We start from the raw sequence: 26,760 nt of genomic DNA, 5'->3' as shown, positions 1-26,760 counted from the left end.
GCGCAGCTGGTTCCCGCCTGCACACGGGTGCAGAGAAGCTGCCAGAGAAAACTCCGTCCCGCCCGGAGGAGTGCAAACCCTGCTCCTTCTCCCTTCCCGGGAAAGGAAGAAAGCCTCCTTCCAGCCCTGCTAGGAAGAGCGCTCCGGGCACGGACTGTGCCCCGCGGCTCGCCGCGCGCTCCCTGCCTCTCCCCCTGCCCCTGGTCCCCGGACTGCCTCCGGGACCAGGAACACTCTGTCCCGAAGCCGTGCGCACTGGGCCGCGGCCGCTCTTCCAGCAGGAGTGGGCGAGGCGTGCCCTCCCGGGCCGAAGCGCGATGAAGAGGCGCGAGGAGGGCTGAGCGCAGAGCGCGCGGCCAGGGTCCCTTGGCTCGGGCCCGCGCCCCGTCTCCCCGGGGTGGGGCAGGGCAGGGTGGGGGTGGGCCGAGGCGTGGACTCGGGGAAGCCTCTCGGCGACGCGAATAAAAGGGAGCCGGCTCGCCGCGCCGAGCTGGGAAGCCTCGCTGCCTCGCCCCCGGCCCGGGAAAGGCATGGCCCCGGCGGACCCCCGGCGGTGACTCGCGCGCCCCGGCCCCGCGGATGCTCAGGGCGCCCCGCTCCCGTGTGTCGCGGCTTCCGAAGGACAGGTGAGGACCAAGGGCAGTCTGGGCGCCCTGGGGGCGCGGGCTTTGCTGGAGGGGTGGAGTTGGGGTTCGGCCAAGGGAAAGGCTGGGCGAGGGCGAGGGCGAGGGCGAAGAGACGCATGGCACTGTCCCTGGCACTGAGGCCGAGGGGCCAGTGCGGAGGCAGTGGAGAAGCCGAATCTTGCGGGAGGATCCCTTTCTCCCTCACCCCTTCCCTCCCTGAACTGGCATCTTCGCTCCGACCCATCCCTGGTTTCCAGGGAGGCGCCCAGGGGGCCCCCAACCCCCCTACGTTGGAGGGGACAGCACAGCTGCGGGGCCTCCCCCCGAATCCCTCGGCGCCCTGCGCTGAAGTTCCCCCACTTCCTCCTCTTCCCCTGGAAAGGGAGAGACCCTCGGCCCGCTGGGGATTGAGCCGCACGGAAGCTGGAGAAGTCATCACCGGGGAGAGACGGTTCCTGGTGTGCGGGTCCCAGCAGGGGCTACCCGGCGGCCACCCGAGCTGCGTTCCGGGAAAGCCCATCTTTTCCTTGGAGCGGCGCTGGAAGCCGGCCAGGGCGCAGGGCCGCCGCGCCAGCTCGCCCGCCCCGGCCCAGCCTCTCCGGGTTCCCCGCCGGCCCCAGCGGCCCTGCGGGCTCAGGGCGCCTCCGCCCGCGGCGCCAGGCCTAGGTTTCCCTGGGGACGCGCGCTCTCGGTCTCCTGGGAGGACCTGGCGAGAACGCAGGCTGCGGAGCAGGCGTCGCCACGCCGGGGCCGGGGCCGCCTTTGGGCACAGCGCGCGTTGCGGGCGCGGGCGGCGGAGCCAAGCGCCGAGGGCGAGAGCGCAGGCAGCCGGGGGAGGCTGCACTCGGCCGGGCTGCAGGGACCCTCTCGCCCCCGAGCGCAGAGGTAGCGTCTGAATTTGCTTCTCGCAGGGTTGTCTGCACGGAGTGCTCTTGACGCGCCCCTCAAAGATAGGGCGCACAAGGGCTTGGGCTTAAGACAATATCTATTTGGAGGTGATTTAAAGGATGGAAAAGCTCCGGATTTGGGATGCCCATAGCCTGTGTGAGTGGATGAGTTTGATATCAGAGCAGGCGCGTTTCTGTGGTGTGCACTTTACTTTCCACGTGCATTGCTATTTTTAAGCAAGCTTCATGCAAGAGATGACAAACATATAAGATGATTAAGGGATGGCCAATGCATGAAAAAAATAACCACGGCATTCTAAACGAGACGGCTGAGGCAGCCTATTATTTGAAATATCCAAGCATTTCCATGTTTGTGTGTATGACTTCACGGATTGTTTTCCTTTGCCTGAACATACGTCATCGGGTAATTCCTTTCCTCGTCGTTTAATGTCACATTTTACAAACTGCGTCCCCGATGAACAACGACCGTGCATCGTTGTAACCCAGTGGATCTTCTAAGAAAAAAAAAAATTAAGGATGGTACACAGACCCGCATATAATGGAACACATTTTGCGTTAGTGAGTGCGAACCCTTTAAACACCTCCAGAAACTATTTTAAAAACTTTAAGTAATGTTATTGAAAGAAAGGGAACACTCTTAGTAACGACCTTCTTGAGAATTTTTTGTAAAATTCGAATATGTACCCTCCATAATGGCTCGGAATTAACATTGGGGGCGGACACACAGTTAATTTAATTCCTTTATTATTATAGAAACATAAAGATCTTTCTCCTCTCTCTACATATATACAAATACATACACGATTATGTGTATATGGACACAAATGTATATATTTTTGTGTGTCTATGCCATACATACCCTCGCTCATCACCCACTGCGATTTCCAAATCGTAGTCTCAAAGTCAGCAAGTCACACTGCATCTTACATAATGATTAAAGTTAATGGGGGAAAGATTAGGAAAATAACTTTCGTGTTTCTTGGCTCAGATATCTTGTGTCGCGGAAGGATACCATATGACGTCTTGGGAAGCCCTAAATCCCCGGGCACACGTGGAACAACATTTGCTGAGCATAAGAGCGACCTGGCCATAAACGGATATCATTTTGTGGTTCCCCAACAGGTGTCCAGGAATAACGCACCCCGACAAGATGCCAACGCACGCGCACTGGCCAGCACTCTCCGTGGTGCTGATCGTGCTCTGGGGACATCCTCGACCCACGCTCGCCTGTCCTCACCCTTGCACCTGCTACGTTCCTAGTGAGGTCCACTGCACATTTCGCTCCTTGGCTTCTGTGCCCGCTGGGATTTCTAAACATGTGGAAAGAATCAATCTGGGGTTTGTACCACATTCTTACTGAACAATTTCAGCCCCTTTGCTCGCGTGTTTGTTTGTTTCATACATGTATGTGCATTGACGTAACCGTGAATGCATATTCCCCTCTGTGTCGCTCTTTCTAGCATTGCATACCTTGATATGTGCAGAATCGGGGGTGATGCATGTTAGCTATACCACATGCAGTCCTTTGGGGGCGGTTATCTGAATTTATCCATCAACTGCAGCCACAAGGTTTAATAACCAAGCATCGTGAGCAACCTCAGTGTGTCCAGACATTTCCCTTGATAACAATTATTTTCCAGATAGTAGATATGAACGAAAGTATCGGACACAGACGTAAATATATAAATACACTTACTTAAATAGACTTTAGAAGCTATTAAAAATAATTTTAAAATAAATTGGACATTTCTGACATTCTGTAAGTTACCTGGATGATGCGATTATGATCTTGGGGAAATAAAAGAGTTCCTGCAGATTTTGCCTCTTTAAAATACGGTTGTATTTTAAGAGATATTTTCATGCAGCCTTTCAGATAGAACTTCTTTATTTTAAAATTCCGTTCCATACGCAGAAACGCTTTCTATACATAAATATTAGTTGCCATGAATTATAGGTAAACACGTGTAACTTTATAAACAATTATTTGGACTTCCTCAACAAAATACATAAGCTATTTTCCACCACCTACAAGACAACAAAATTAACTTAGGATTTGAGGACCGGCCACTGATGGGACATTTTGGTAAAATGAAATGACCAAACCTGAGTCAATGCACAGATAATTGTACATATGCTAGGACATCTTATAGCACAGAGTTTAAAAAAAAAAAACTTCTTGCATTTATAAAGGCCGCTAGTCGTTGAAGAAGAGAATGGGAATTAAGACAGTGAGATAGGAATTTCCGTCATCGAAGGGAGTAGATCATTACATAGTTTTCTCAATAAAATCTTGGGAGACCTATGGCTGGATTTTCAGATAATCCAACCACAGTAAGGCTAGCTCAGTAGGGGAAACAGTTCATCCTTGCCAGAAGAGGGGATATCAATCCTTAAACCGGTTTCCCTTTTACAACCTTACAATTTAGGGGGGCACATGACTTGCCGAATGGGAGAGAGGAGAGGGAGAGCAGCTAGTTACGTTTGTAGAAAGGAAAATGGAATTCATCTCTGATTGCTCTTCTTTCTTGCACCTGCCGGTGGGCACCATGCTTCTGTCTCAGGGCTGTTGCTCTCGTGAACCACTCTCAGCATATTGTCCCATATCACTGTGATTCACCTCCTTGTCCCTCAAGCCGGACCCCTTGGCAGAGCACAGAGTGAAGGTACCATCACACAGGCCTTCGTAGAGTCCCCAAGAACATGTGAGGCTGGGGGTGGTGGAGAAGAATGGTTTTCTGCTGTGCGTCCCACTCAGAAGGCTTGAATGTGTTACCTGTTGTGCGTTGAGGGTCTGGTGGGGGGGTATCAGTATTTTCCCTACTGGCTGTCAGGTTGGAAACCGGGGTGGAGACGATGCCACAGGCCTCCAAAAGTTAACCACAGGGTTAACGATGTGATGGCTTGGTCCTAGCAACACCACGAGCCCACGGCAGGTCAAGCTGTATATACCTCACAATTTCTGTGACGTTTTCCCTCTATTTGTCTTTACGTGGAAATATTTCGTCCTGCTGAAACTTGATTTCTCAGTTAGAACATAGCTTCCGTGGGTTGCCTTTTAACCAACTCTAAATGGTAAAGACTATGAATTACGGTCTCCCCAAAACTCTGCCACTGGAGTAGAACATAGATAGCAAGATCTTTCTTTTCCTATTGATGGCAATATGATTTTGAGATGCCGTTGTGTGATATTAAAGGGAAAAGAAAAACAGTGAAGAAGTAGGTTCACTGCACCCACATATGTTACTTCCATCTGGCTTAATTGGTAACGCAAATCAATACGGCGTGGTTTCATTGCAATCAATAAGATCTCTCTTCTATGTCAGCACTTTCTCTGAAAATCAATCTCAAATTAGATTCATGAGACTGTCATCTTGCATTTTGTGACTGGGGGGTGTGTGGAACGAAGAGCAACGTCTTCTGATAGTTCTCAGGGTCTGGTTTGTCTTCTAGCCATCTGGAAGGAGGAGAAAACTCTCAAGGAATGAGGGATTATTGGCAAAGCACTAATGAAATCTTTTATTCCCACACAGATGTTTTCAGGGTCCTCCGTCAGCATGGAAAGAGAGATCTGCTGTTTCCTGTTTGGACAGCCCTAGAGCTTTTTCAAAAGTTACTTTCCAAGTATTTTTAGTAAACAAACAACAACCAAAAAAAAAAAAAAAAAGTCATCCACTGAGTGTCATATTTATAGACCTTTAAAGATTTTTTTTTCCCTTTGATGAAAAGACTCGTTGGGATGACCTCTTTCGGAATTTCCCAAATTTCCCACACTGCCCTTTTTTAATTTGTAAATTTGTTTTGCGATCCTAACCGGTATCGGTAAAGGAGTCTCACCTGTATGTCTGAGATACTAGAAAACATTTCTCTTGAGACGGTCCCGAGGTCCATTACCGTCCATCGACAGGTGAGGAAGGCCTTCTGCACAGGAGGGCGAGTGGTCGGTTATGTTGCAGACTCTGCATGCAGTCATTTCACTCTCTTCCCGGAGCGATGCACTGATTTTCCCATCTCCCTGCTGGGTGTCAGGTGGGTGCACAGAGCCTTCCTCTGCACGCGAGGGAAGAAAATGCCTCCTCCTCTTGGCATTCAGGCAGTCCCTTTGGCTTTTGTCTGTCCCCACAAAGTCTCCCCATTCACAACTCTGCCACCAGCAAGCGGTGCATCTGTTGGTCTCCAATGCCTGTTGAAAACAAGCACCAAGAGGATCCAGTAGGACAGGTTCCTGAGCTGGCATGCCCCCCATCCGGAAGGGGGAGGATGTATACAGGCGTGAGGGAGTCCAAACAGTGCCGTTCTCTGTCCTCAAACACACTCCGTCCCTGCATCTTCTCCATCTTCGCACCCACCATCATAGTTGAATGTCCAAGTGGAAGTGAGAAGTTTTTTCAGCATAGACACAGAATGCTAGCGAGCATAGCACAGCCTTGGACTAAGATGTGCCAAAGAACATCAGACTCTTTCTGACTTGCTTTCGAGGCTGAGCCTTTGACTCTCACCTGCTCTGTCCCAAGACGGACCTCCTCCTTCTGGTCTTTCTACTCGTCTTACCTTCAGGGTCTTCTCGGGGGATTTTACTTACTCCCTCTCCATGGAGCAAGCATTGTTTTCACACATACCTTAGTTGGTATTGATCGTCTTCTTAAAACCTTCCAATCATTTCCCATTGAAGTTGGAACAAATGAAACACACTCCCTCCCGTGGCCTCCCAGTTCCTAGATTGCCTGGTGCCTGCCAACCCCACCTACCTCACCTGATCCTATTCTCCCACTTTCCAGGCAAATCTCAGGCATCAAGAAATGGAAACGAGTTTGGATTCTGCCCTCCATTCTCTGTTCGGTTCACCATCCCAGACAGATATCACTGTAGAATCCTAAATAATAAGTGAATGAGGCAGTGCATCATTTCATACACTATCCCATTGTGGGTTAGACTCTGTTTTTTCAATTTCAGTCTACTTGGGACACTATTTCCATTTTGCTTAGGACAGTTTGTTTTGGGGGCTGTCCCGTTTTGCATGGTGTTGATGCCAGTAGCACCTTCCCCCTTTCCCAGTTGTGATCACCAAAAATGACCCCAGATATTGCCAAATGCCCCCAGGGGGCAAGACGACCCCAGTTCAGACCACTACCATAGATGGATAGTTGATAGATTGATCGATGGGTAGATAGGTAGATAAATGATAGATGGTTGGATGGATAGATAGATGATAGATGGATGGATGGATGGAAAGTAGACAGATGATAGATGCATGGATGAATGAATGGATAGATAGAGAGATGGGTAGGTAGATAAATGGTGGATGGATGAATCAATGGATGGGTGGATAGATAGATGATAGATGGATGCATGTGTTGATGGATGGATAGGTAGATAGATGATGGATGGATGGATGAATGAACGGATAGATAGAAAGATGGATAGGTAGGTAGATAAATGATGGATGGATGAATCAATGGATGGGTGGATAGATAGATGATAGATGGATAGGTGGATGGATTGATAGGTAGGCAGATGATGGAGGGAGGGATGGATGGATGGATGGATGGATGGACAAATAGATAGACCAACAGGCAGAGTCTCTTCTGCTTGGGCAATTTCCAAATCTCAACACTCTTGATATTAGGGGCTGAGTCATTTTTTGTGAGGGGTCACCCCGTGCATTGTAGGATGTTTACCAGCACCCTTGGTCTATACCTACCAGATGCCACTATCACACCCCCACCCAGTTGTGATGCCCAGGCATGTCCCCGGACACCGTCCATACAATCCAGAAGGGGGAACCTCTGTATATAATTGTCCATTGACTCCATGAATTAAATGACAAATGGGAACCATGATTACATTTTTACTCTACTTCCTCTGTGCCTCCTTTTGAATCGCTATCGCATTTTCCTAATGAGACAAGATATGTTTCCTTCCATCAGATCTTTCCTTTGTGTAAGTTGGTCTTATAAAACAACCCAATGTTTAAAGTAATTCTGTGAAGAGTTCCAGGCAATCGAAGTGAGTGGTTTTGCTCTCAGAGGTGGTATTTCTTGGAATTCATAGCTGAAAGGTGATGCTTCCTAGAGCTGGGAGGAGTGATTACCCACATCTCCACTTCTCATTTGGGGTCTGGGTTCAAGCACATATGTGTGTATAAGAAAATTAGACCTGGTGTCATCTGGTGTTCTAGGCTATGAGCACTTCACCTGCATTGTCTTCAGGTCTGTTTCCTTTTTCCTAGGGGAGAGGAAGACATACGGAATGTCAGGCTAGATGTGTTCAATTCAGCAGAAGGAATGGCACAAAGTCACAACCCTGCACTACAGGATTCTTCATTCATTTCGCAATCCCTTCCCCAGGGATTGACTCTGGGGAGTCCCTTGTGCCACCAACAACCTAGCAATGGGGAATTTTCAGATTGGTCAAGGAAACATCTGTACCAATGTGGATGCAAACACAAAACCCAAAACACACCAGAATGTGTACAGTAATTTAGAGAGTCCATCAGAAATGGCCACTTGTGCTTGTGAAATATGGGGTCAGTGTGTTGGGCGGTTTGCTCTTTCATTTGGTCCTTCAAGCCTGGAGCACCTCTTTCTCTTGTTTTATGATGCAAAGCTACTTCCCCAGCTGCCGGTTTCTTTGCGTTCATGCTAATTCTCTGCATTCATCATTACTGACCCTTTCCAGTGCAAGTTTCCAAGGAAGAGCCATTCGGACCGACTTCCTTTAACATCTTAAACCCTACTTGTTTCCCTAAAATCTCCTCTAGATCCATTAGCATGTTCTTAGTCAAAATATCCAGTGAATATTCCTGGATTGAATGAAGACGAATAAAAAATACGTCACTTACCTTTTGACCAGGGTAACAGACGTGAACACAGAGCAACAAATGTGCGTTGGGAACTGCACCGGTAGACCTCAGAGTCAACGGTTTGCTAACTCGCTCCTGGGCAGGCTGCAGAATCTTTCCCAGATGGGATTGAAGCATTCACTGTTTCTTATTCCAATTATTAGTATCATTCTTTTTGTTGTTTTTAGATTTAATAGTATACAGGCTTTGTCAGAAACCTCGTTTGCGGGACTGACCAAGTTGGAGCTCCTTATGATTCATGGCAACGACATCCCCAGCATCCCGGACGGGGCTTTAAGAGACCTCGGCTCCCTCCAGGTAAACCTGCCCTTTTACGACCATCAGTAATTGCAGCCTGTACGACCGTTAATGAATAGTGGGAACGATCTACTGCTCCCTAACGATGAATAAAATTGCCATTTTTTTTTAGGTTAAAAACCAGCTTCATGTCATTACTTCCGTGCCCTTTGTTCAGGTTTCTGTCCCTGCTTGTGGCTTTGTAAATGATAAACAGGATTTTCCGCTGCGCCCCTGTCTCTGCAGGTTTTCAAGTTCAGCTACAATAAGCTGCGTGTGATCACAGGACAGACCCTGCAGGGGCTCTGGAGCTTAATGAGGCTGCACATTGACCACAACAAGATCGAATTTATCCACCCGCAAGCATTCAGTGGCTTGACATCCCTGAGGCTGCTCCACTTAGAGGGAAACCTCTTGCACCAGCTGCATCCCGGCACGTTCTCCACGCTGACGTTTCTGGATTATTTCAGACTCTCCACCATAAGACACCTCTACCTCGCAGACAACAGGATCAGGACTCTGCCCGTGGGGATGCTGCCCAACATGCCGCTTCTGGAGAACCTTTACCTGCATGGGAATCCGTGGTCGTGTGACTGCGAGATGAGGTGGCTTCTGGAGTGGGACGCCCAATCGAAAGGTAAGCCAGGAGGGCAGAGCGAACGTGGCTCCCAGCGGCACATTCCTGACCCTTCTGAAACGGTTCCATTCTCTGGTGTTCTGACGTTGCTTTATCTTGTGAAGAGCATGTCACCAAATCAGTATGGTGGGAGCCTTCGTGCAAAGTGTACGACCTTGATGTTAGGACATCACCGTTCCAGAATGGAAGCATCCTTCGGTGAAATCGAAAGCGATGATCATTTAATCAGTTATATCCGGTTGACTACGATTGTCTTCAAATCGATATCTGGAGTGTTACTGCCGCTTTGGGTTACAGCTAAGTGGGGGATTTTAGGCGCATCCCTGTCCTATGAGGAGGTGTTCAAGGAAGTTTGGAGAAGAGAACACTAGCAGTGGCTATGACGTTGTTCTCTTAAGAATGGGGGAGAGGGATGTTCTGCATGTTATCCCCCCATCCTCAAGCTGCGCCTTGAAACCCATCCTCGATCCCATTGGGTTTACCATATCCCAGGTCTGTTGACTCACGTCCATCCTCGTGGCCCCCAGCTTGGGTCCAGCTCCTTTATTGTCTCTCTAGGAGGAGAGTCGGGTCTTCTGGGCGGGTCTTTGCAGCCTTGGTCACCCCTACTTCAATCATCTCTACCCAGAGCAGTTGTCCGTACAAATTGCCAGAGGAAGTGTGTGGTCCTGCCACACTGCTGCCTAAACGTCCACTGATTTCCCATTGCTCGTGGGATGGAACGTACACTCCTTACTAGGAGTTCCTACAAAACCGTGCGCCCTCTCCTGCAACAGTCGGGTCCCCCACTTAGTCACTCACTGTAGCCACACTGCTGTCCATTTGCTTCCTTACACCTTCCAAACCTATTTCCCACTCAGTGTCATTGCACCCGCAAAGACCACATGTTCCAGGGTCTGGCTTAGTTTCAGCGCTCAGAGCTTTGTTAAAATGTCACCTCCCTTGGGGCTGCTAGGTGGCTCAGGAGGTTAAACGCCTGACTTCAGCTCAGGTTATGATCTCGGGGTCCTGGAATGGAGGCCTGTGTGGGGCTCCGTGCTCAGTGGGGACTCTTGCTTGCCCTTCTGCCCCTTCCCCGGCTCTTGCTTTCTCTCTCTCTATCTCAGATAAATAAATAAAATCTTAAAACAAATTGTTTTTTAAATCATCTCCCTTAAGAGGTCTTGCTGTCTTCAATTTCTACGTAGCATCTTGGCCTATGCCCATCTAGGACCTTCCTGCACACACGTGTTATGTCCCACTTTCATGTAGCTCCAAGCTGTAGATGATGGCTCTTTGACAGGTTTATTCCCAGTGAGAGTGGAAAGAAGACGGCAGATATCCAGAGGACTGTAGTCTTCTCCTTTCCCCAACGTGAGGTAGTGTGGCTCCATATCGCTTTAGAAAAGGCATCTAGGTCCGGAGCAGGGAGAAAACATAATTTGACCTTGCAAATGTCAGTTGGAGGAGACTTTGTGACTTTGCAACAGACACATCAAGTAGAAAATTGGCTGTGGAGTTCATAAGATGTGTGTTGACTGGAGAAGCACGTTGGGAGCCATCATTGGATAATGGATGATGATGGAAACCTACATGTGGGTGAGGCCATGGATGATGGGGCAGAGCAAGATGGAATGGGACGTAGGCCAAATCAAGGAACACGCCATCACTAATGAGTCAGTGGGCCGAGAAGGACAAAAGAGTGAGAGAGGCAGAGCAGTGACCAGATGAGAAGAACATCCTAGAAGACTTGATGTCTACGAAGCCAAGAGTAGAATATAGATTCAAAATGTAGTCACTGCCTGAAATGAAAAATTGCAGCAACAGAAAAACATTATAAAAAATACATTTGATGTGATTCATGGCAAAAGTGGGTCCTTTAACCTGGAACTATTTTCACTGGTTTACTTGTTGATGTAGATTTTCCTGGATCTTTAGAGAAGTTAAGTTGTATAAGGGGTGGGAATAGAGTTGCTTAAAAAAAAAAAGTTAAAAATACTTCTGAAAAAGGTATTGACTATTCATTGTGAAGTAGTTCTAGAATGCTGGTTTCTTACCAGCCTCCCTGCTAAACTGATTGAAGGTCATCGGTGAAGTCACAGACGGGGTAAGGTCTTAAATCGTGAGGGACGTGCACTGAGGTGACAAAGGCGCACACGAAGCCTTCATGGTCTTGCGTGTGCAAGGCGTGCCAGTCTTGGGTTCATTCCCTCAGAGCATGTTTGTTTGATTATTTGTTTCAGGGACTCTGAAGTGTAAGAAGGACAAAGCCTATGAAGGTGGTCAGTTATGTGCCATGTGCTCCAGTCCCCCCAAACTGCACCAACGAGAGATTCACAAGCTAAAGGACATTACTTGTCAGAAGCCTTCCATCGAGTCCCCTCTGCGACAGAACAGGAGCAGGAACGGCGAGGAGGAGCAGGAACCAGAAGAGGACGGTGACAGCCAGCTCGCCCTGGAGGGCTTCCAATTCCCCCCGTGGAACATCTCTTTGAATATGACCGACGAGCACGGGAACACAGTGAACTTGGTCTGTGACATCAAGAAGCCAAGGGATGTGTACAAAATTCACCTGAACCAGACAGACCCTCAAGAGATTGATATAAATGCAACGGTTGCCTTGGACTTCGAGTGTCCGATGACTCGGGAAAACTATGAGAAGCTGTGGAAACTGATCGCCTACTACAGTGAGGTCCCAGTGAGGCTGAACCAAGAGCTCATGCTCAGCGAAGACCCCAGGGTCACCTACCAGTACAGGCAAGACGTGGATGACGATGCTCTCTACTACACGGGCGTCCGAGCCCACATTCTTGCGCAACCGGAATGGGTCATGCAGCCGACCATAGATCTCCAGCTCAACCGACGTCAGAGTACGGCCAAAAAGGTGCTGCTCTCCTATTATTCCCACTATGCATTAACGATGTCCACCAAAGAGGCAAGGCGGTCTCGGAGCAGAAGCTGGGTGATGATCGAGCCCAACAGAGCAGTGCAAAGAGCTCAGACTGTGTTGGAAGGGAGCCCATGCCAGCTGAGCTGCAACGTGAAGGCTTCTGAGAGTCCGTCCATCTTCTGGGTGCTCCCGGATGGCTCTGTCCTCAAAGCACCCATGGAGGATGAGAACGGCAAGTTCTCTATCCTGACCAGCGGCTGGCTGAAGATCAAATCGACAGAGCAGTCGGACTCGGGTTTGTACCAGTGCGTTGCTCAGGTGAGGGATGAAATGGATCGGATGGTATACAGGGTCCTTGTGCAACCGGCTGCCACTCAGCCATCGGATAGTCATACAGTAACGATTCAGAAGAACCCAGGGGAACCAGTGATGTTGCCTTGCAGTGCTCTGGCCATCCCCGAAGCCCAGCTCAGCTGGATTCTTCCAAACAAACGGATAATTAATAATTCGGCTAACACCTCACATGCCTACATGTTGGCCAATGGAACTCTTTCCATCCCAAAAGTCCAAGTCAGTGACGGCGGTTACTACAGATGTGTGGCTGTCAACGAGCAAGGGGCGGATCATTTTACTGTGGGCGTCACAGTGAATAAGAAAGGATCTGGCAGGTCATCCAAGAAGGGCAGACACCCAGGTGGGAAGACTCTTTCCAGAGTGCCAGGAGATGTCGTGGAGGACGAAGGGGGTTCAGGCATAGGAGACGAAGAGAACACTTCAAGAGGGGGTCTACACGCAAAGGACGAAGAGGTACTCATCAAAACAAAAGATGATGCCATCGCCGGAGGCAAGAAACCCAAGAAAGGGCGAAGAAAACTCAAACCCTGGAAGAATTCTGAAAAAGAACCTGAGAGCAACATCGCCGAAGGTCGCAGAGTGTTTGAGTCCAGGCGAAGGATAAATATGGCAAACAAACAGATTAATCCAGAGCATTGGGCAGATATTTTGGCCAGAGTACGTGGGAAGAATCTCCCGAAGGGAACTGAAATACCCCAGGCCATGAAAACCACCACTCCTCCATCCGTGAGTCCAGAAGTGACACCCATTTTGCCTGCTGTTCCTCCCCCCTCGCTACCACCTGCACAGACCACAACCAGTGCCGAAGAGAGCTCAGCAGATGCGTCTCTATTGGGTGAGGACGGTCAGGTTTCCGGTACTGTGTCCTCAGCCAGGATGGGACTGGAAAGCGGGCACGATGGATTAATTCTTGCTGAGCCCCAAGTGACAAGCACACATCTGGAAGAATTCACTGACCATGGCTTTTCTAAGACTGAGGATACAAGTCCCACTGAAGTTGACCCCCAGTGGGCTACAGCCAGCACCCCGATATCCATGCCTCATGAGTCTTCTCCTACTCTGCAGACCCTGGACCTGGTCTACGAGGGGCCCCCCAGTGAAAGCACAACCACAGAGCGCTGGCCTGCCGTCGGTGCTGGATCCATGCCAGAGCCTACATCAAATGCGTATGAGTCTCCATTGGGCGCCATGTCCTTGGCTGAGTCTGAGACTGTCCCGTACATTTCCCCAGATCTGGAGACCAACCCACAACCCGATGAAGACAACATGGAAGAGCTGACCTCCACTCCCTTTACGCCAACCACCGTCTTGTGGGTTGAGGACTCGGGGGCATCTGAACCATTAGAAGGGCTCACATTAGGGGAGCCAGATGCCCCATCAGAAGGACATCCACAGGGAGGAACAGACGATGCTCTGCTTGTGAAAGGTGCTTTAAGCACTCAAGGCAACCCGCTGATTGAAAAGGGCATAGAGGAGAATTCTGAGACGCTACGGGAAGGAAATATGCCAGAGAGATACCCCACAAAGTCCGGAAGTCCTGAGAGTATGGGCATGAGCATCGAATCTACCACTGTGCTTGACTCTACCCCGGGAGTGAATGGCACCACCCCCTTTAAACATCCCAGGGAAAGCCCACGTGGCGCCCTCTTTGACAAAGACACCAGCACAGTAACAGCAGTGACGCCAGCAGAAAAGGCCACTTCGCCTTTGGGGCTGAGCACTCATCCTTCTCGAAGAAGACCCAACGGCAGGAGGAGATTGCGCCCCCACAGATTCCGACACCGCCATAAACAGACTGCACCCACGACTCTTGCCCCAACGGAGGCTTTTTCTACTCGACCTACTCGAACACCTGAAGCGAAGGCCGCAGAGCCCGCGGGGAGGGCGCCGGGGCCAACAGCTTGGGTTGACAGCACCGCTGGTGCCTCCAAGCCGTCGGAGCCGGAGAAGCAGGCAGAAGCCGTATCCAAGGGGACCCCACGAAGGAAACACGGGAAGAGGCCCAATAAACACCGCTATTTCACCTCTACAGTGAGCTCGCCAGTCTCTGCATCCACGCCCAGCCCTTCCCCCGAAAACAAACATAAAAATATCAGCGCCCCCGGATTGGAAACTGTGCTCTTGTCTACAACCGTTTCCCTGACAACTGGGGACCCGCATGGGATAGCTACAGTGGAAGACTCTGTGACAACGGCCACAAAAAGGCACTTGCCACCCAATAAATTCCAAGACACAATTCCAGTCACCTATAAGCCTGTATGGGACGGAGAAGAACTGAAGCATTCCGGTGTCACAAACGTCAATGACTACAGAACCGGCAGCTCGGTGCCTGACCACGCCTCCGCTAATGCCGCATCGCCTCTTGGCTTTGAGGTCTCCACCGTGGCCGAATTTCCCGAGGAATCGGCTCCACCTAGCTTTCCGGCCACCTCACGCTGGAACCCCCCAAGGGTTGTCTGGCCTGGGAAGCTGCAGACAGACGCACCTGTTACCAGCTCTGTGGAAACCCTTCCAGTCTCACCCTTTCTTAAACAGCCGGAGGACCTGGGTGTTCCTCCTCAATTTCCACCCCCAGTTGCAGCCCCTACATTGTTTCAACCAGAAGAAGTGGTTGCTTCAACCACTGTCTCGAGCCTAAAAGCAGAGCCGTCTTCAAGTGAGGCAGAAACCACCATCCGTGCTCAAGGGCATCGCGAAACCACTCCAGCTGAAATTAGAGCTCCGCATCACATCCCAACGCCCGCTCCGCTGGAGAAGACAGCATCCCCATTCCTGGCCACCACTCTCATGCCCTCAGTCCAGACCTTCACAGAGCCCACACCTCTTACTTCAAAGACACCTCCAACATCAACGGTTCCCGAGGAAAACGTTTTCTTGAATTATGTGGGGATCCCAGAAGCCAAAGCACCCCCAGTGAAAAATGAGGGAACTCAGCATGTGTTGACACCAAATGAATTATCAACCCCTTCTTCCAACCAGGATAAATTTAACTCAGCTCCAAAGGAGCAGTTGGAGAAGGACGCATTTGATGGAAAGACCCAAAACAGTCTTCCACGTGGGCCCGATGGTAAGCACCAGGGCGGGAGAGTCCAAGTCTTCCCCCAGCCAGCCAGAGCTCCTGCCAAACCCATCCCTCCGAGGGGGACGGCGAGGCCACCACATACGGCCACAGAAGGCTCCTTTAGATACTTTGTGACTTTCCAGCCCCCTCGTCACTTGACCAGTAAACCAGGAATAACGGCATATCCTTCAAGGGTCTTGCCAGAGAATAAGCCCCTGACGACTCCAAGATTTTCAAGTACGACAACTCCCATTGTTCCAGCACACAAGCCCAAACCTGGCATTTCCACTAAGTTTACTGACCAAGGGCTAGACCGATTCAACAGCAACTCCAAAGTGTTTGGGAGTAACAACATCCCGGATCTCAGAGACCCTGTTGGCAAGCTTCCAAGTTCAAGAGTCCCTCAATATCCCAGTGGAAGGTTCCCTTTCTTTTTCAACAGGACTCTCTCTTTCCCACAGTTGGGAGTTACTGCGAAGCCCCAGATGCCTACCTCTCCTGCCCCCGTGATAAGAGAGAGAAAAGTGAACCCAGATCCGTACAATAGGATACATTCTCAGAGCATCATCCACATGGACTTTGGTCCCCCGGCACCTCCATTAGTGTACCCTCCCCGGGCCACGGGGCCACCTTCCACAAACTCACAGAACATCCCTGTGGTTTACTCCACCCGGAGCTCCATTCCCTTCATGGCATCTTCTGGCCAGGCTTCCGGAAGCTTCCATCAGAGCAGCTCAAAGCTCTTCTCTGTGGGAGGACCCCCTGCATCCAAATTCTGGATGGTTGGGGAAAAGCCCCAAATTATCACCAAATCCCCTCAGACCGTGTCTGTCACTGCGGAGACAGATGCCGTGTTCCCATGTGAGGCCACAGGGAAACCCACGCCTTTCATCACCTGGACAAAGGTTTCCACAGGTAAGGCATTTACGTGTCTGCATTTTAACTGGGGCTCGTGTAGAAGGAGGTTACCGAGTCTGTGACCTCAGGCAAAACTACAGAGTCTGGGCAAAGGACAGATGGATGGGCCAGAAGGGGACATCTGAGAACCTAGATACAAGGATATTCCTTCAGGAGGACAGGAAGTAAGGACCAGAGCTCCTCCGTCAGCTCTAAAGCATGTGAGATTTTAATGGGACCCTAGAGACTTGTCATAGGTTCTTTGGGTAGAGAATGACCTACGCTCGGGAATATTTCACAAAGGAACCACTTGTCTTTTCCCAGAGAAGCCTAGCACAAAAGTCTTCACCGCCCATGTGGGGTGCCATGAGGGTAAGGAGAAGAGAGCAGATGGCCTTTGCCCTTCCACTGGCTGCCACTGTAAATGTAGCTTGCTCTGGGGTCATCAGACGTTGCTTTGATTTGCACCTAGAGATAAGGTCGCGGTCATTTGCTTGGGCTGCCATAACAAAGGACTGCAGACTGGCTGCCTTATAGACAGACCTTTATTCTCTCCTGCTCCTGGAGGCTGGGAGTCTGAGATCCAGGTGGGGCTGAGGCTGGGAGTCTGAGATCCAGGTGGGGCTGAGGCTGGTTCCTTCCGAAGCCTCTCTCCTTGGCATGTAGACCCCGTGTTCTCCCCATGTCCTTACGTTTTCGTCCCTCTGTGTGTGTCTGTGTCCCTTATTCCCCTACGGACACAAGTCCTCTTGGATTACAGTGCATCCCCAATGACCTCATTTTAACTTCATTATCTCTTGAAAGACCCCATCTCCAAACAGTCATGTTCTGAGATCCTAGGGAATGGGACTTCAACGTATGCATTTTGGGGAACACAGTTCAGCCCATAACAATGGCGTATACTTGGAACTCTGGGATGCCCGAAGAGCACTTGGCTTTGTAAAAATGACCATCTCCTTTGAATGGCGAAACAATTGCCTGGGGACAGAGGAAAGTATTATCCGAGAAGCCTCAGCCTCCATGAAAGACCTGCCTCGTCCTCTTTCCCTTTTTCTCACTCCAACACAGCCATATCCTTCAGGCCTGGATTCTGATCAGAGGGTTTTTTTTTTTTTCTTCTCCATTTTGATGATCCAGGAATGATTTATACTAATAGCACTCGAGGGAACCGTGCATTCTTTGCTTGGGTTTATCTCACCAACGTTGGGAACGTTCCAAAGTTCAGCAGAGGCTCTGGGTACAGGGGAATTATGGGCTTCTTTGATCAGCTCGACATTGACGTCACTATGTTTTCCTAGTGATTTAATAAGGAATATTGCTCGAAGTAGCGAATGGGGAACACCATGGGGTTTTCATGGTAAGAGGATGGTGACTTTGTTTCCCTCCTGGGAAATCCCATCCGTATCAATCCATAGGGTTTCCATATCTGGTGTGATACCAGAGCATCCCTGGGCCATGCCCCCTCACTAGACGTACACGTGCCATAAATGAGCTTCTCCCGCCGGCCGCAACAGAGGGAGCTTGTCAGAGCTCACCGGAGAGCCGGTGGTGGAAGCAGGACCCAGGAACCCAGCTGCATGGGAGAGGAAGAGAATGCTGTAGCTTAGGGCTTTCCAGTTTTTAAATCTGGGATTTGTTATTCTTCAGAAAGGGTGAAGCCAGTACATCAGGAAATGCCTGCCACGGAAGACCGTTTGTTATTCACTGTCCATGAGGAGGGGACCACACAGGGAAGGACCAGGGTCTGTCGGCAGGCAGAGGGAGAGGGGGAAACGTGCCCAAGAGCCTTTATTGTGGTTTCTGCAGCAGAAACAGGCCACACAGGGTGAGCAAGCTTAGCACTGGCTGGCTTGAATGACTTCGGTGGCCTCTGGGGCACAGGGACTCCGCTATTTGTCTGGTACTTGCTCTGGGAAGATGAGGGCAAGTGCATTGCACCCAGGCCGTGTGAGAGAGCCAGCCCCTAGACAAGGAGGTGGGAGTGTGGCCTCTGGGTGGCTTGCTTTGCATTGAAAACGTGAATTGTTTGCTAACTACAGGAATTGCCTAGCCCTGGGACGGGCCGTCCTCCCACCAAGAGTCACCATGACCCAGATGTCAAAGCCTCATAACACTTGGTTAACACAGATCTTTGCTTTGGCAAAGCCCCATGAAGATGTGATACACGACATAGGGAGGACAGGGTGTGGGGAGAGAGAAGCACAGGCCCCTGATGTTAGCAGTGCATGAGCTGGGGTTCAACTCAGCCACCCTGGGCAGGGAATGACCTGCTCGCTCTGGCTCATGCTGGACTCCGGAGCCTGGCCGGGGAGAGGCAGATGGGGGCTGTAAGCCCGGGGACCTCAGGGGGCCAACACCTGTGCCAGTGAGGCAAGCTGGCTTCTCTAGGAGCTGAAATGACAAGGAGATCCCCTGGGGGTGGGGGCTGGGCCTCATGCAACTTCTAGAACACTCTACCAAACCCATGCTGGCTGCCCATGCTTTGCTTGAAGGGGGCATTGGTGTGAGGTCAAAAATGGTGCAGCAGAATGCCTGTCTTCTGCATATCGGAGATGGGGGCTGGTCTACGTTGTTGCTGTTTGGGACATAAAGGGGAGAATTCAGCTACCTCACTAATAATCCTCCTTCTTGGTTTTTCCTGCAAGGCTGTGTCTACGTGGAACCTGACTGTGCCTGTTTTGACTTGCAGGTGCTCTCATGACCCCTAACACCAGAGTGCAACGGTTCGAGGTCCTGAAGAACGGCACGTTTGTCATCCGAAAGGTACAGGTGCAAGACCGAGGCCAGTACGTGTGCACAGCCAAAAACCTGCACGGGGTGGACAGGATGGCCGTCCTGCTGTCTGTCACGGTGCAGCAGCCCCAGATCCTCGCCTCCCACTACCAGGACGTCACCGTATACCTGGGAGACACCATCGCCATGGAGTGTCTGGCCAAGGGAACCCCAGCCCCCCAAATCTCCTGGATTTTCCCAGACAGGAGGGTGTGGCAGACCGTGTCCCCCGTGGAGGGCAGGGTCACGCTGCACGAAAACCGGACCCTGTCCATCAAAGAGGCCTCTTTCTCCGACAGAGGAGTCTACCAGTGTGTGGCCAGCAACGCGGCGGGCGCGGACAGCCTGGCCATCCGCCTCCACGTGGCGGCCCTGCCGCCGGTCATCCACCAGGAGAAGCTGGAGAACATCTCGCTGCCCCCGGGGCTCAGCATCCACATCCACTGCACCGCCAAGGCCGCGCCCCTGCCCAGCGTGCGCTGGGTGCTGTGGGACGGGACCCAGATTCGCCCATCGCAGTTCATCAATGGGAACCTGTTCGTCTTCCCCAACGGCACGCTCTACATCCGCAACCTGGCGCCCAAGGACAGCGGCCGCTACGAGTGCGTGGCCGCCAACCTGGTGGGCTCTGCGCGCAGGACCGTGCAGCTGACCGTGCAGCGCGCGGCGGCCAATGCGCGCATCACCGGCACCTCCCCGCAGAGGACCGACGTGCGCTATGGCGGGACCCTGCGCCTGGACTGTAGCGCCTCGGGGGACCCCTGGCCGCGCATCCTCTGGCGGCTGCCGTCCAAGCGCATGATGGACTCGCTTTTCAGGTATGTGCCCGCTCCCGGCTCGCCGTGGGTCCCTGCGCTCCTGCGCGTGCTTCCCCTTTGGGTGCTGGGGATCGGGTCCTAAAACATGCCTGGGCCCATCTTGGGAGCCCTCTCCATGGGGTCCGGCAGAGAAGGGAATGGCTCCGTGTCCGGGACGAAGACTCACAGACCTGACTCCTAGTGCGTGCCGCGCTGGGGAGGGGGACATTTCGTTTTAGCCCAGAGAGATCTTGTCTTTATAAACTGGGAACAAACACCTGGGCTTTCACCCCCTTTCCTGCCCCCTCCCCAAGAAAAGAAATGAAGCAATTAGCTTTCGTTTTAATGATTATATTTTAATTAAATGTTAAGTGATAGTATTAGCTACAACATTTAGGTTGCCTTCTGTGTGTATTGTCTGATTTCAACAAAACACATAGACGCAGTTGCAGATCCGATCATAAAAAGGCCCTAGCTTAAGAATGAAAGGGTGTGAACACAAAAAAGTTAAAGGCACGATTAGGGCACCAGGTTGGCACAACGATTTCTAACAGTTTATTTTGGCTGCAAAGAAAGTCACCTTCTCATCCAGTGCCTTCCGTTCCCCTGTGTATGGACCTGGAGCACTGGTTCTCAGCCCAAGGGCTATTTTGGCCCCAGGGAACCTTGGGTAGTGTTTGGAGACATTTTTGATTGACATGACTCAGGGAATGGGGGGCGGCCACTGGCTTGTGGTGGGTGGAGACCAGGGACACTGCTTAAAGCCCTACAGTGCCCAGGGCGCCCCACCCCAGAGAGTCATCCAATCTCAAAGGTCAGTAGTGCCCAGGCTGAGACACTCTGACCTGGCATGAAAGACAATTGGTCTACCATCTGTCTGTCTATCTATCCATCCATCATATCCATCCATTCATCTATCCAACCATCTATCCATCTATCCAGCCATCTAACTATCCATCTTATCTATCTATCTATCTATCTATCTATCTATCTATCATCTATCTATCTATCTATCTATCTATCTATCTATCTATCTATCATCTATTATTTATGTCCATCCATCCATCCATCCATCCATCCATCCATCCATCCATCTTATCTATGTATCTATGTATCTATGTATCTATGTATCTATGTATCTATGTATCTATCTATCTATCTATCTATCTATCTATCTATCTATCATATATTATTTATGTCTATCCATCCATCCATCCATCCATCCATCCATCCATCCATCCATCCATCCATCCATCCATCTTATCTATGTATGTATCTATGTATCTATCATCTATCTATCCATCCATCCATCCATCTTATCTATGTATCTATCTATCTATCATCTATCTAATCTATCATCTATCCATCCATCCATCAGCTATCTATCTATCTATTTATCTATCTATTGCAGTGGTTTTCAGCTAGACAGATGGCACCACCAGGGAACACTCATCAATGACTGGGGACAATTTTGGTTGTCACACTAGAGTGGAGGCTGCCACGGGCATCTGGTAGGTGGAGACCAGGGTTGCTAGTCAGCACCCTGCAGTGCCCAGGACACCCCACCCCAGAAAGTCATCCAGCCCCAGATGTCAGCAGGGCTCAGGCTGAGAAACCGTGGGCTAGATCCAGAAGTGCCAATGTCTCTTCAATACACGTCTCAAGATACAGAGCACAGAGACAATGGTTGGCAAAATGCAGTCGAGGAAGCATCAGTGGTGCTGTGGTGGGGAGACCCTGGCTTATGGTGTCTCCAGCATCCACAGCCCGGCCGCTCAGGCAGGAATTCACACGGACATCAGTCCCTCCCAGGATGCGAGGAAGGAAGACAATGCTCAGGGGCTCTGCACGGCTGTGCCTGGCCTCCCCCACCTCGCTCCAACGCTGGAAGAAGGCACTTTCTTGAAGCCCGAGTGTTAACTTGAGACAGTTGGGTGGTGCCGAGTGAACCTTGCACACTCCGTCCACAATACCACGTACGCAGTTTTCCCTGGACTGCCTCCCAGCTAGGCAGATGCACTGCCATGTGCGGAAGAACTGTTTCCAGCTCTTCTTGGCACGGCTCACGCAGCGGTGAATGAAGGGCAGCAGCAGAATGTGATTCCGCTATGAATGTGAGCCGTTCTGCTAGTGTCTCCCCATAAATCACAGATCGCCGTCTCTGCGGCTTCATTATTACTAAATGTTGACTAATTGCATTCTTAGGAAAGTGTGATTAAACAACCCATGCGAGTTTTATAAAAGAGCGGGCTCTATGCCTTGCCTACACATTGGGACTATTTAAAAACACAGATATCGGAACTTTTCCTGAAGCCCGATCCCCACTGGTGGGTAGGCATGTCTGTGTTTCTGGGTCGCTCCGTGGATTGTGATTAGGACCAAGGCTAGGAATCACCGCTTCGAGGTTTCCAAAGGCTGGCAGACATGAGCTGCTATACAAAGTTTTGGACTCTAAACTCTAACACACATTGAAATGTCTTTGTCTGCTCCTCTCCTACTGATTTATGTTGACTTGATTTGCACTCACGGCCAACAAAATGGTTTATTTGGTCATTTTGAGTAGCTGTTTGTATTTTATTCACAATAATCAGGTTGATTCAACCATAGGCAGACTTTTTTTATTTTATTTTTTTGGTAGCTCTACAACACAGTTCCACACACGCTGTTTGAATAATGCAGAGTTTAGGAAATATTCATGGATTTAAATTCAACCCCCTCCTTCTCCAATAACACCAGTATAAATTATGTGTCATGGAGATTTTTCAACCTGGATGCTTTTAAAGGAAGAACCCCCCAAGTCTTTCCACCTCTTATTCAAAACATGAGTTCTGAGTTGCTCAAGGACACCCCACTAGATAAAGGTCACATGCATAGTGAAGACCTTCTTGCCCTTCTTCTCATTATCAGCCCCTTTAAGCTGAAAAGCTTTTGAACTATTAGGCCAGAGGTGTGTGGGCTTAGGTCCAACGTCATCATTTCACATGGGGGAATGCGACACCAGCTTGGGGTGCTAGCTGGCAAATGTCCTCCAGCTTTAGGTACGAGTTCTAAGGAAGAAGACATCACGTTGATATTTCCATGTTCTAAAGAACCCAATGTTAGCATTAAAACTCTGGAAATAACCCCAATTACACGGTGCATAGAGTAGCCATCTGGCAGTGTCCAGCTTCATAATGGGATATAATATAATACGAGATTGTCAAGGATAAACGTTGTTTCTCAAGTGTTTTATTCACGAAGAACTCCACTTCTTGATTGAGTTCGCTCAGATTCATTCTCTCCGTGGCTGTCGCACTTTGCCTGATTTTATCATTACTATAAGCTGTGCCCCGACCATCACGCAAAGACGTGATGCACGTACACCCCCACTAACAGGGTGGAAGTCTTTGGCTGATTTTCACATCCCTGAATCCGTGGACAGGCCAGCCAAAGGTCAGACTCTACCAAGTCAGACTTATTTGTGGTAAATCAATCATGTCCGTCTGTGAACACAGTCCCCTTCAGGCTGCAGAACCCATGTGACATTTTGCGGTAACAGCCGTGTGCCCAGATAGTTCCCAGAACCACATGTTTTCATTTCATTCCAGTGACCTGAAGCCAGGATAGAGCATATGGGAGACTGACATCCTCCTCTTTTTCTTTTTTTCGGTCAGCTTTGATACCAGAATCAAGGTGTTTGCCAACGGGACCCTGGTGGTGAAATCTGTCACGGACAAAGATGCGGGGGATTACCTGTGTGTTGCCCGGAATAAGGTTGGAGACGACTTTGTCGTGCTCAAGGTGAACGTGGTCATGAAACCGGCCAAGATCGAGCACAAGGAGGAGAATGACCACAAAGTCTTCTACGGGGGTGACCTGAAAGTGGACTGTGTGGCCACTGGGCTTCCCAACCCCGAGATCTCCTGGAGCCTCCCAGACGGCAGCCTGGTCAACTCCTTCATGCAGTCTGACGATGGCGGTGGCCGTACCAAGCGCTATGTGGTTTTCAACAACGGGACCCTCTACTTCAATGAGGTGGGCATGCGGGAGGAAGGGGATTACACCTGCTTTGCCGAAAACCAGGTTGGTAAGGATGAGATGAGGGTGCGGGTCAAGGTGGTGACCGAGCCCGCCGCCATCCGGAACAAGACATACTCCGTGGTCCAGGTCCCTTACGGCGACGTGGTCACCGTAGCATGTGAAGCCAAAGGGGAGCCCACGCCCAGGGTGACGTGGCTTTCTCCAACCAACAGGCTGATCCCTGCCTCCTCCGATAAGTACCAGATATATCAGGACGGCACTCTCCTCATTCAGAAAGCCCAGCGCTCCGACAGCGGCAATTACACCTGCGTGGTCAGGAACAGCGCGGGGGAGGACAGGAAAACCGTCTGGATTCACGTCAACGTCCAGTCGCCCACCATCAACGGGAACCCCGACGCCATCACCACCGTGCGGGAGATCGCTGCCGGCGGGAGCCGCAAACTCATCGACTGCCAGGCGGAAGGCATCCCCACCCCGAGAGTCCTGTGGGCCTTTCCCGAGGGGGTGGTTCTGCCGGCCCCCTACTACGGGAACCGGATCACCATCCATCGCAACGGCACGCTGGACATCAGGAGTCTCAGGAAGAGCGACTCCGTGCAGCTGACGTGCATCGGCCGCAACGAGGGAGGGGAAGCCAGGCTGATTGTCCAGCTCACTGTCCTGGAGCCCGTGGAGAAGCCCGTCTTCCACGACCCCGTCAGCGAGAAGATCACCGCCATGGCCGGCCACACCATCAGTCTCAACTGCTCGGCCTCAGGGACCCCGACGCCCACCCTGCTGTGGGTCCTTCCCAACGGGACGGAGCTCCAGAGCGGCCAACAGCTGCACCGGTTCTACCATAAGGGTGATGGCAGGTTGCATATCAGCGGCCTCTCCTCCGCGGATGCCGGGGCGTACCGCTGTGTGGCCCGGAACTCCGCCGGCCACACGGAGCGGCTGGTCTCGCTGAAGGTGGGGGTGAAACCTGAGGTCGGCAACCAATATCACAATCTGGTGAGCATCATCAACGGGGAGACCCTGCAGCTACACTGCCTCCCTCCCAGGGGCCGGCCGGCTCGCTTCTCTTGGACGCTCCCCAACGCCATGCTCTTAGAGGGCCCCCAGACACGGGGGCGCTTTTCCCTCTGGGAGAACGGCACCCTCACGGTACGTGACGCCTCCGTGTTCGACCGGGGGACCTATGTGTGCAAGGCGGACACCGAGTACGGCCCTTCCGTCATGAACTTTCCAGTTATCGTGATAGCCTACCCTCCCCGGATCACCAGTGAGCCGACGCCCGTCATCTACACGCGGCCCGGGAACACCGTCAAGATGAACTGCATGGCCATGGGCATTCCCAAAGCCGAGATCACCTGGGACCTGCCGGACAAATCACACCTGACCGCGGGGACACAGGCCCGTCTCTATGGGAACAGATTCCTTCACCCCCAAGGCTCCTTGACCATCCAGCAGGCCACACACAGAGACGCGGGCTTCTACAAGTGCACCGCAAAGAACATCCTAGGCACTGACTCCAAGACTACTTACATCCACGTCTACTGAAACGCCTCCCCCCCGGACGTGGGCTCCGAGGCCATTGCTTCGGAAGTTACAACAAAGCATCTTTGTAAGGAAAACCGCCGCAGCCGGATGGTCAGAACTCTTAACTGATCTGTCACAGGCATGGTGGCCCCCGGCTGGATTTCAGGTTCATGTTGACTTTGACCTATGCTTGTCGGCGAAAGGAAGCCATGCAGACACGGGAAGGGTGGTTCGGCCTCTCCGGGGACTTTCGTTCACGTTTACAGCAGGCCGCCTGCTCCTGTCTGATGTTTCTCAGGAGCTGGACGCATATGGCGGTGTCTGTCTTGCAGATGACAGATTTGGCTTTCCTGGGCATCTGCAGCAGACCTAAGGAGCACTCACTGAAAATAAACCATACAGATGACCAGTGCCTTGCTGCCCCATTGAAGATGCATCCCCTAGTTACCCTGCTGCAGTCTTAACATGATAGAATGTTCTAGAATGACTACCCATGTTTCACTTCCTTCCTGTCACTTTAGAACTCCAGCTTGCCCTGTCAGGGCTTAGAACCACAGTGACTGATGTTTTTATAATGTACAATTTTCATACACTACAGCTACCATTTTATATGGAACTCACTTTTTATATAATGGAACTCACTTTCTCTCTGGAACTCACTTTTTATATAATGTCTAACATAAAGACATTTTATATTTTCTTTCCAATCAGACGATGAGGCTAGAAAGAAAGAAATACTTTCTGTCTCATTAAAAATAATAAATTATTGGTCTTTACAAGACTTGGGTACATGAGAGCAGATATGGAAATACAATTGTAAAAACAAATCCCCTAAACTTCCTTGAGCAAATTCAGTAACCGCTATTATATTACCTTCCCCAGCAACCCTATGGTGTGGGAGGCTGGGATATTGGATTTTCCTGTTTGTGGATTTATCTTGAGAGTGGGAGTCGGGGGAGAGGGCAGGAGAGAGAGCTAAGCCATGACTCTGCACAATGAATCCAGAGCCTCCTAGAAAAGCCCGGAAGTGTCTCCCCCACCCGACCCCCCCGTCCATGTGTGCTCATGGAAAATAGGACACACGTTATCCCCATGACTGCTTTACTGTATTTTTAAGGTCAACATGATGTACATTTGATAATAAAATAATATTTTCCAAATAA

The 26,760-nt window shown here is 50.8% G+C and overlaps 1 protein-coding gene across 1 annotated transcript; it reads left to right on the top strand.

The window, feature by feature from the left end:
- On the top strand, positions 1 to 26,760 carry LOC130543245 (matrix-remodeling-associated protein 5-like). Its single transcript, XM_057309778.1, has 7 exons — positions 1 to 626; positions 2,657 to 2,872; positions 8,561 to 8,690; positions 8,916 to 9,306; positions 11,529 to 16,505; positions 19,177 to 20,077; positions 23,710 to 26,760. Exons 1-7 carry the CDS (start codon positions 580 to 582, stop codon positions 25,616 to 25,618), a joined length of 8,571 nt encoding a protein of 2,856 aa, XP_057165761.1. The 5' UTR covers positions 1 to 579; the 3' UTR covers positions 25,619 to 26,760.

Source organism: Ursus arctos, chromosome X, assembly GCF_023065955.2.
Source record: "Ursus arctos isolate Adak ecotype North America chromosome X, UrsArc2.0, whole genome shotgun sequence".
NCBI classification, from domain to species: domain Eukaryota; kingdom Metazoa; phylum Chordata; class Mammalia; order Carnivora; family Ursidae; genus Ursus; species Ursus arctos.
The sequence above is the reverse complement of the archived record's forward strand: the minus strand, read 5'-3'. Positions and strand labels throughout refer to the sequence as shown.

Coding starts and splice junctions, on each gene's coding strand:
- LOC130543245 (XM_057309778.1), top strand. CDS start 580: ATGCTCAGGGCGCCCCGCTCCCGTGTGTCGCGGCTTCCGAAGGACAG. Junction 2,873..8,560: donor GTGGAAAGAATCAATCTGGG/GTTTGTACCACA, acceptor TGTTGTTTTTAG/ATTTAATAGTATACAGGCTT. Junction 16,506..19,176: donor CTGGACAAAGGTTTCCACAG/GTAAGGCATTTA, acceptor TTTGACTTGCAG/GTGCTCTCATGACCCCTAAC.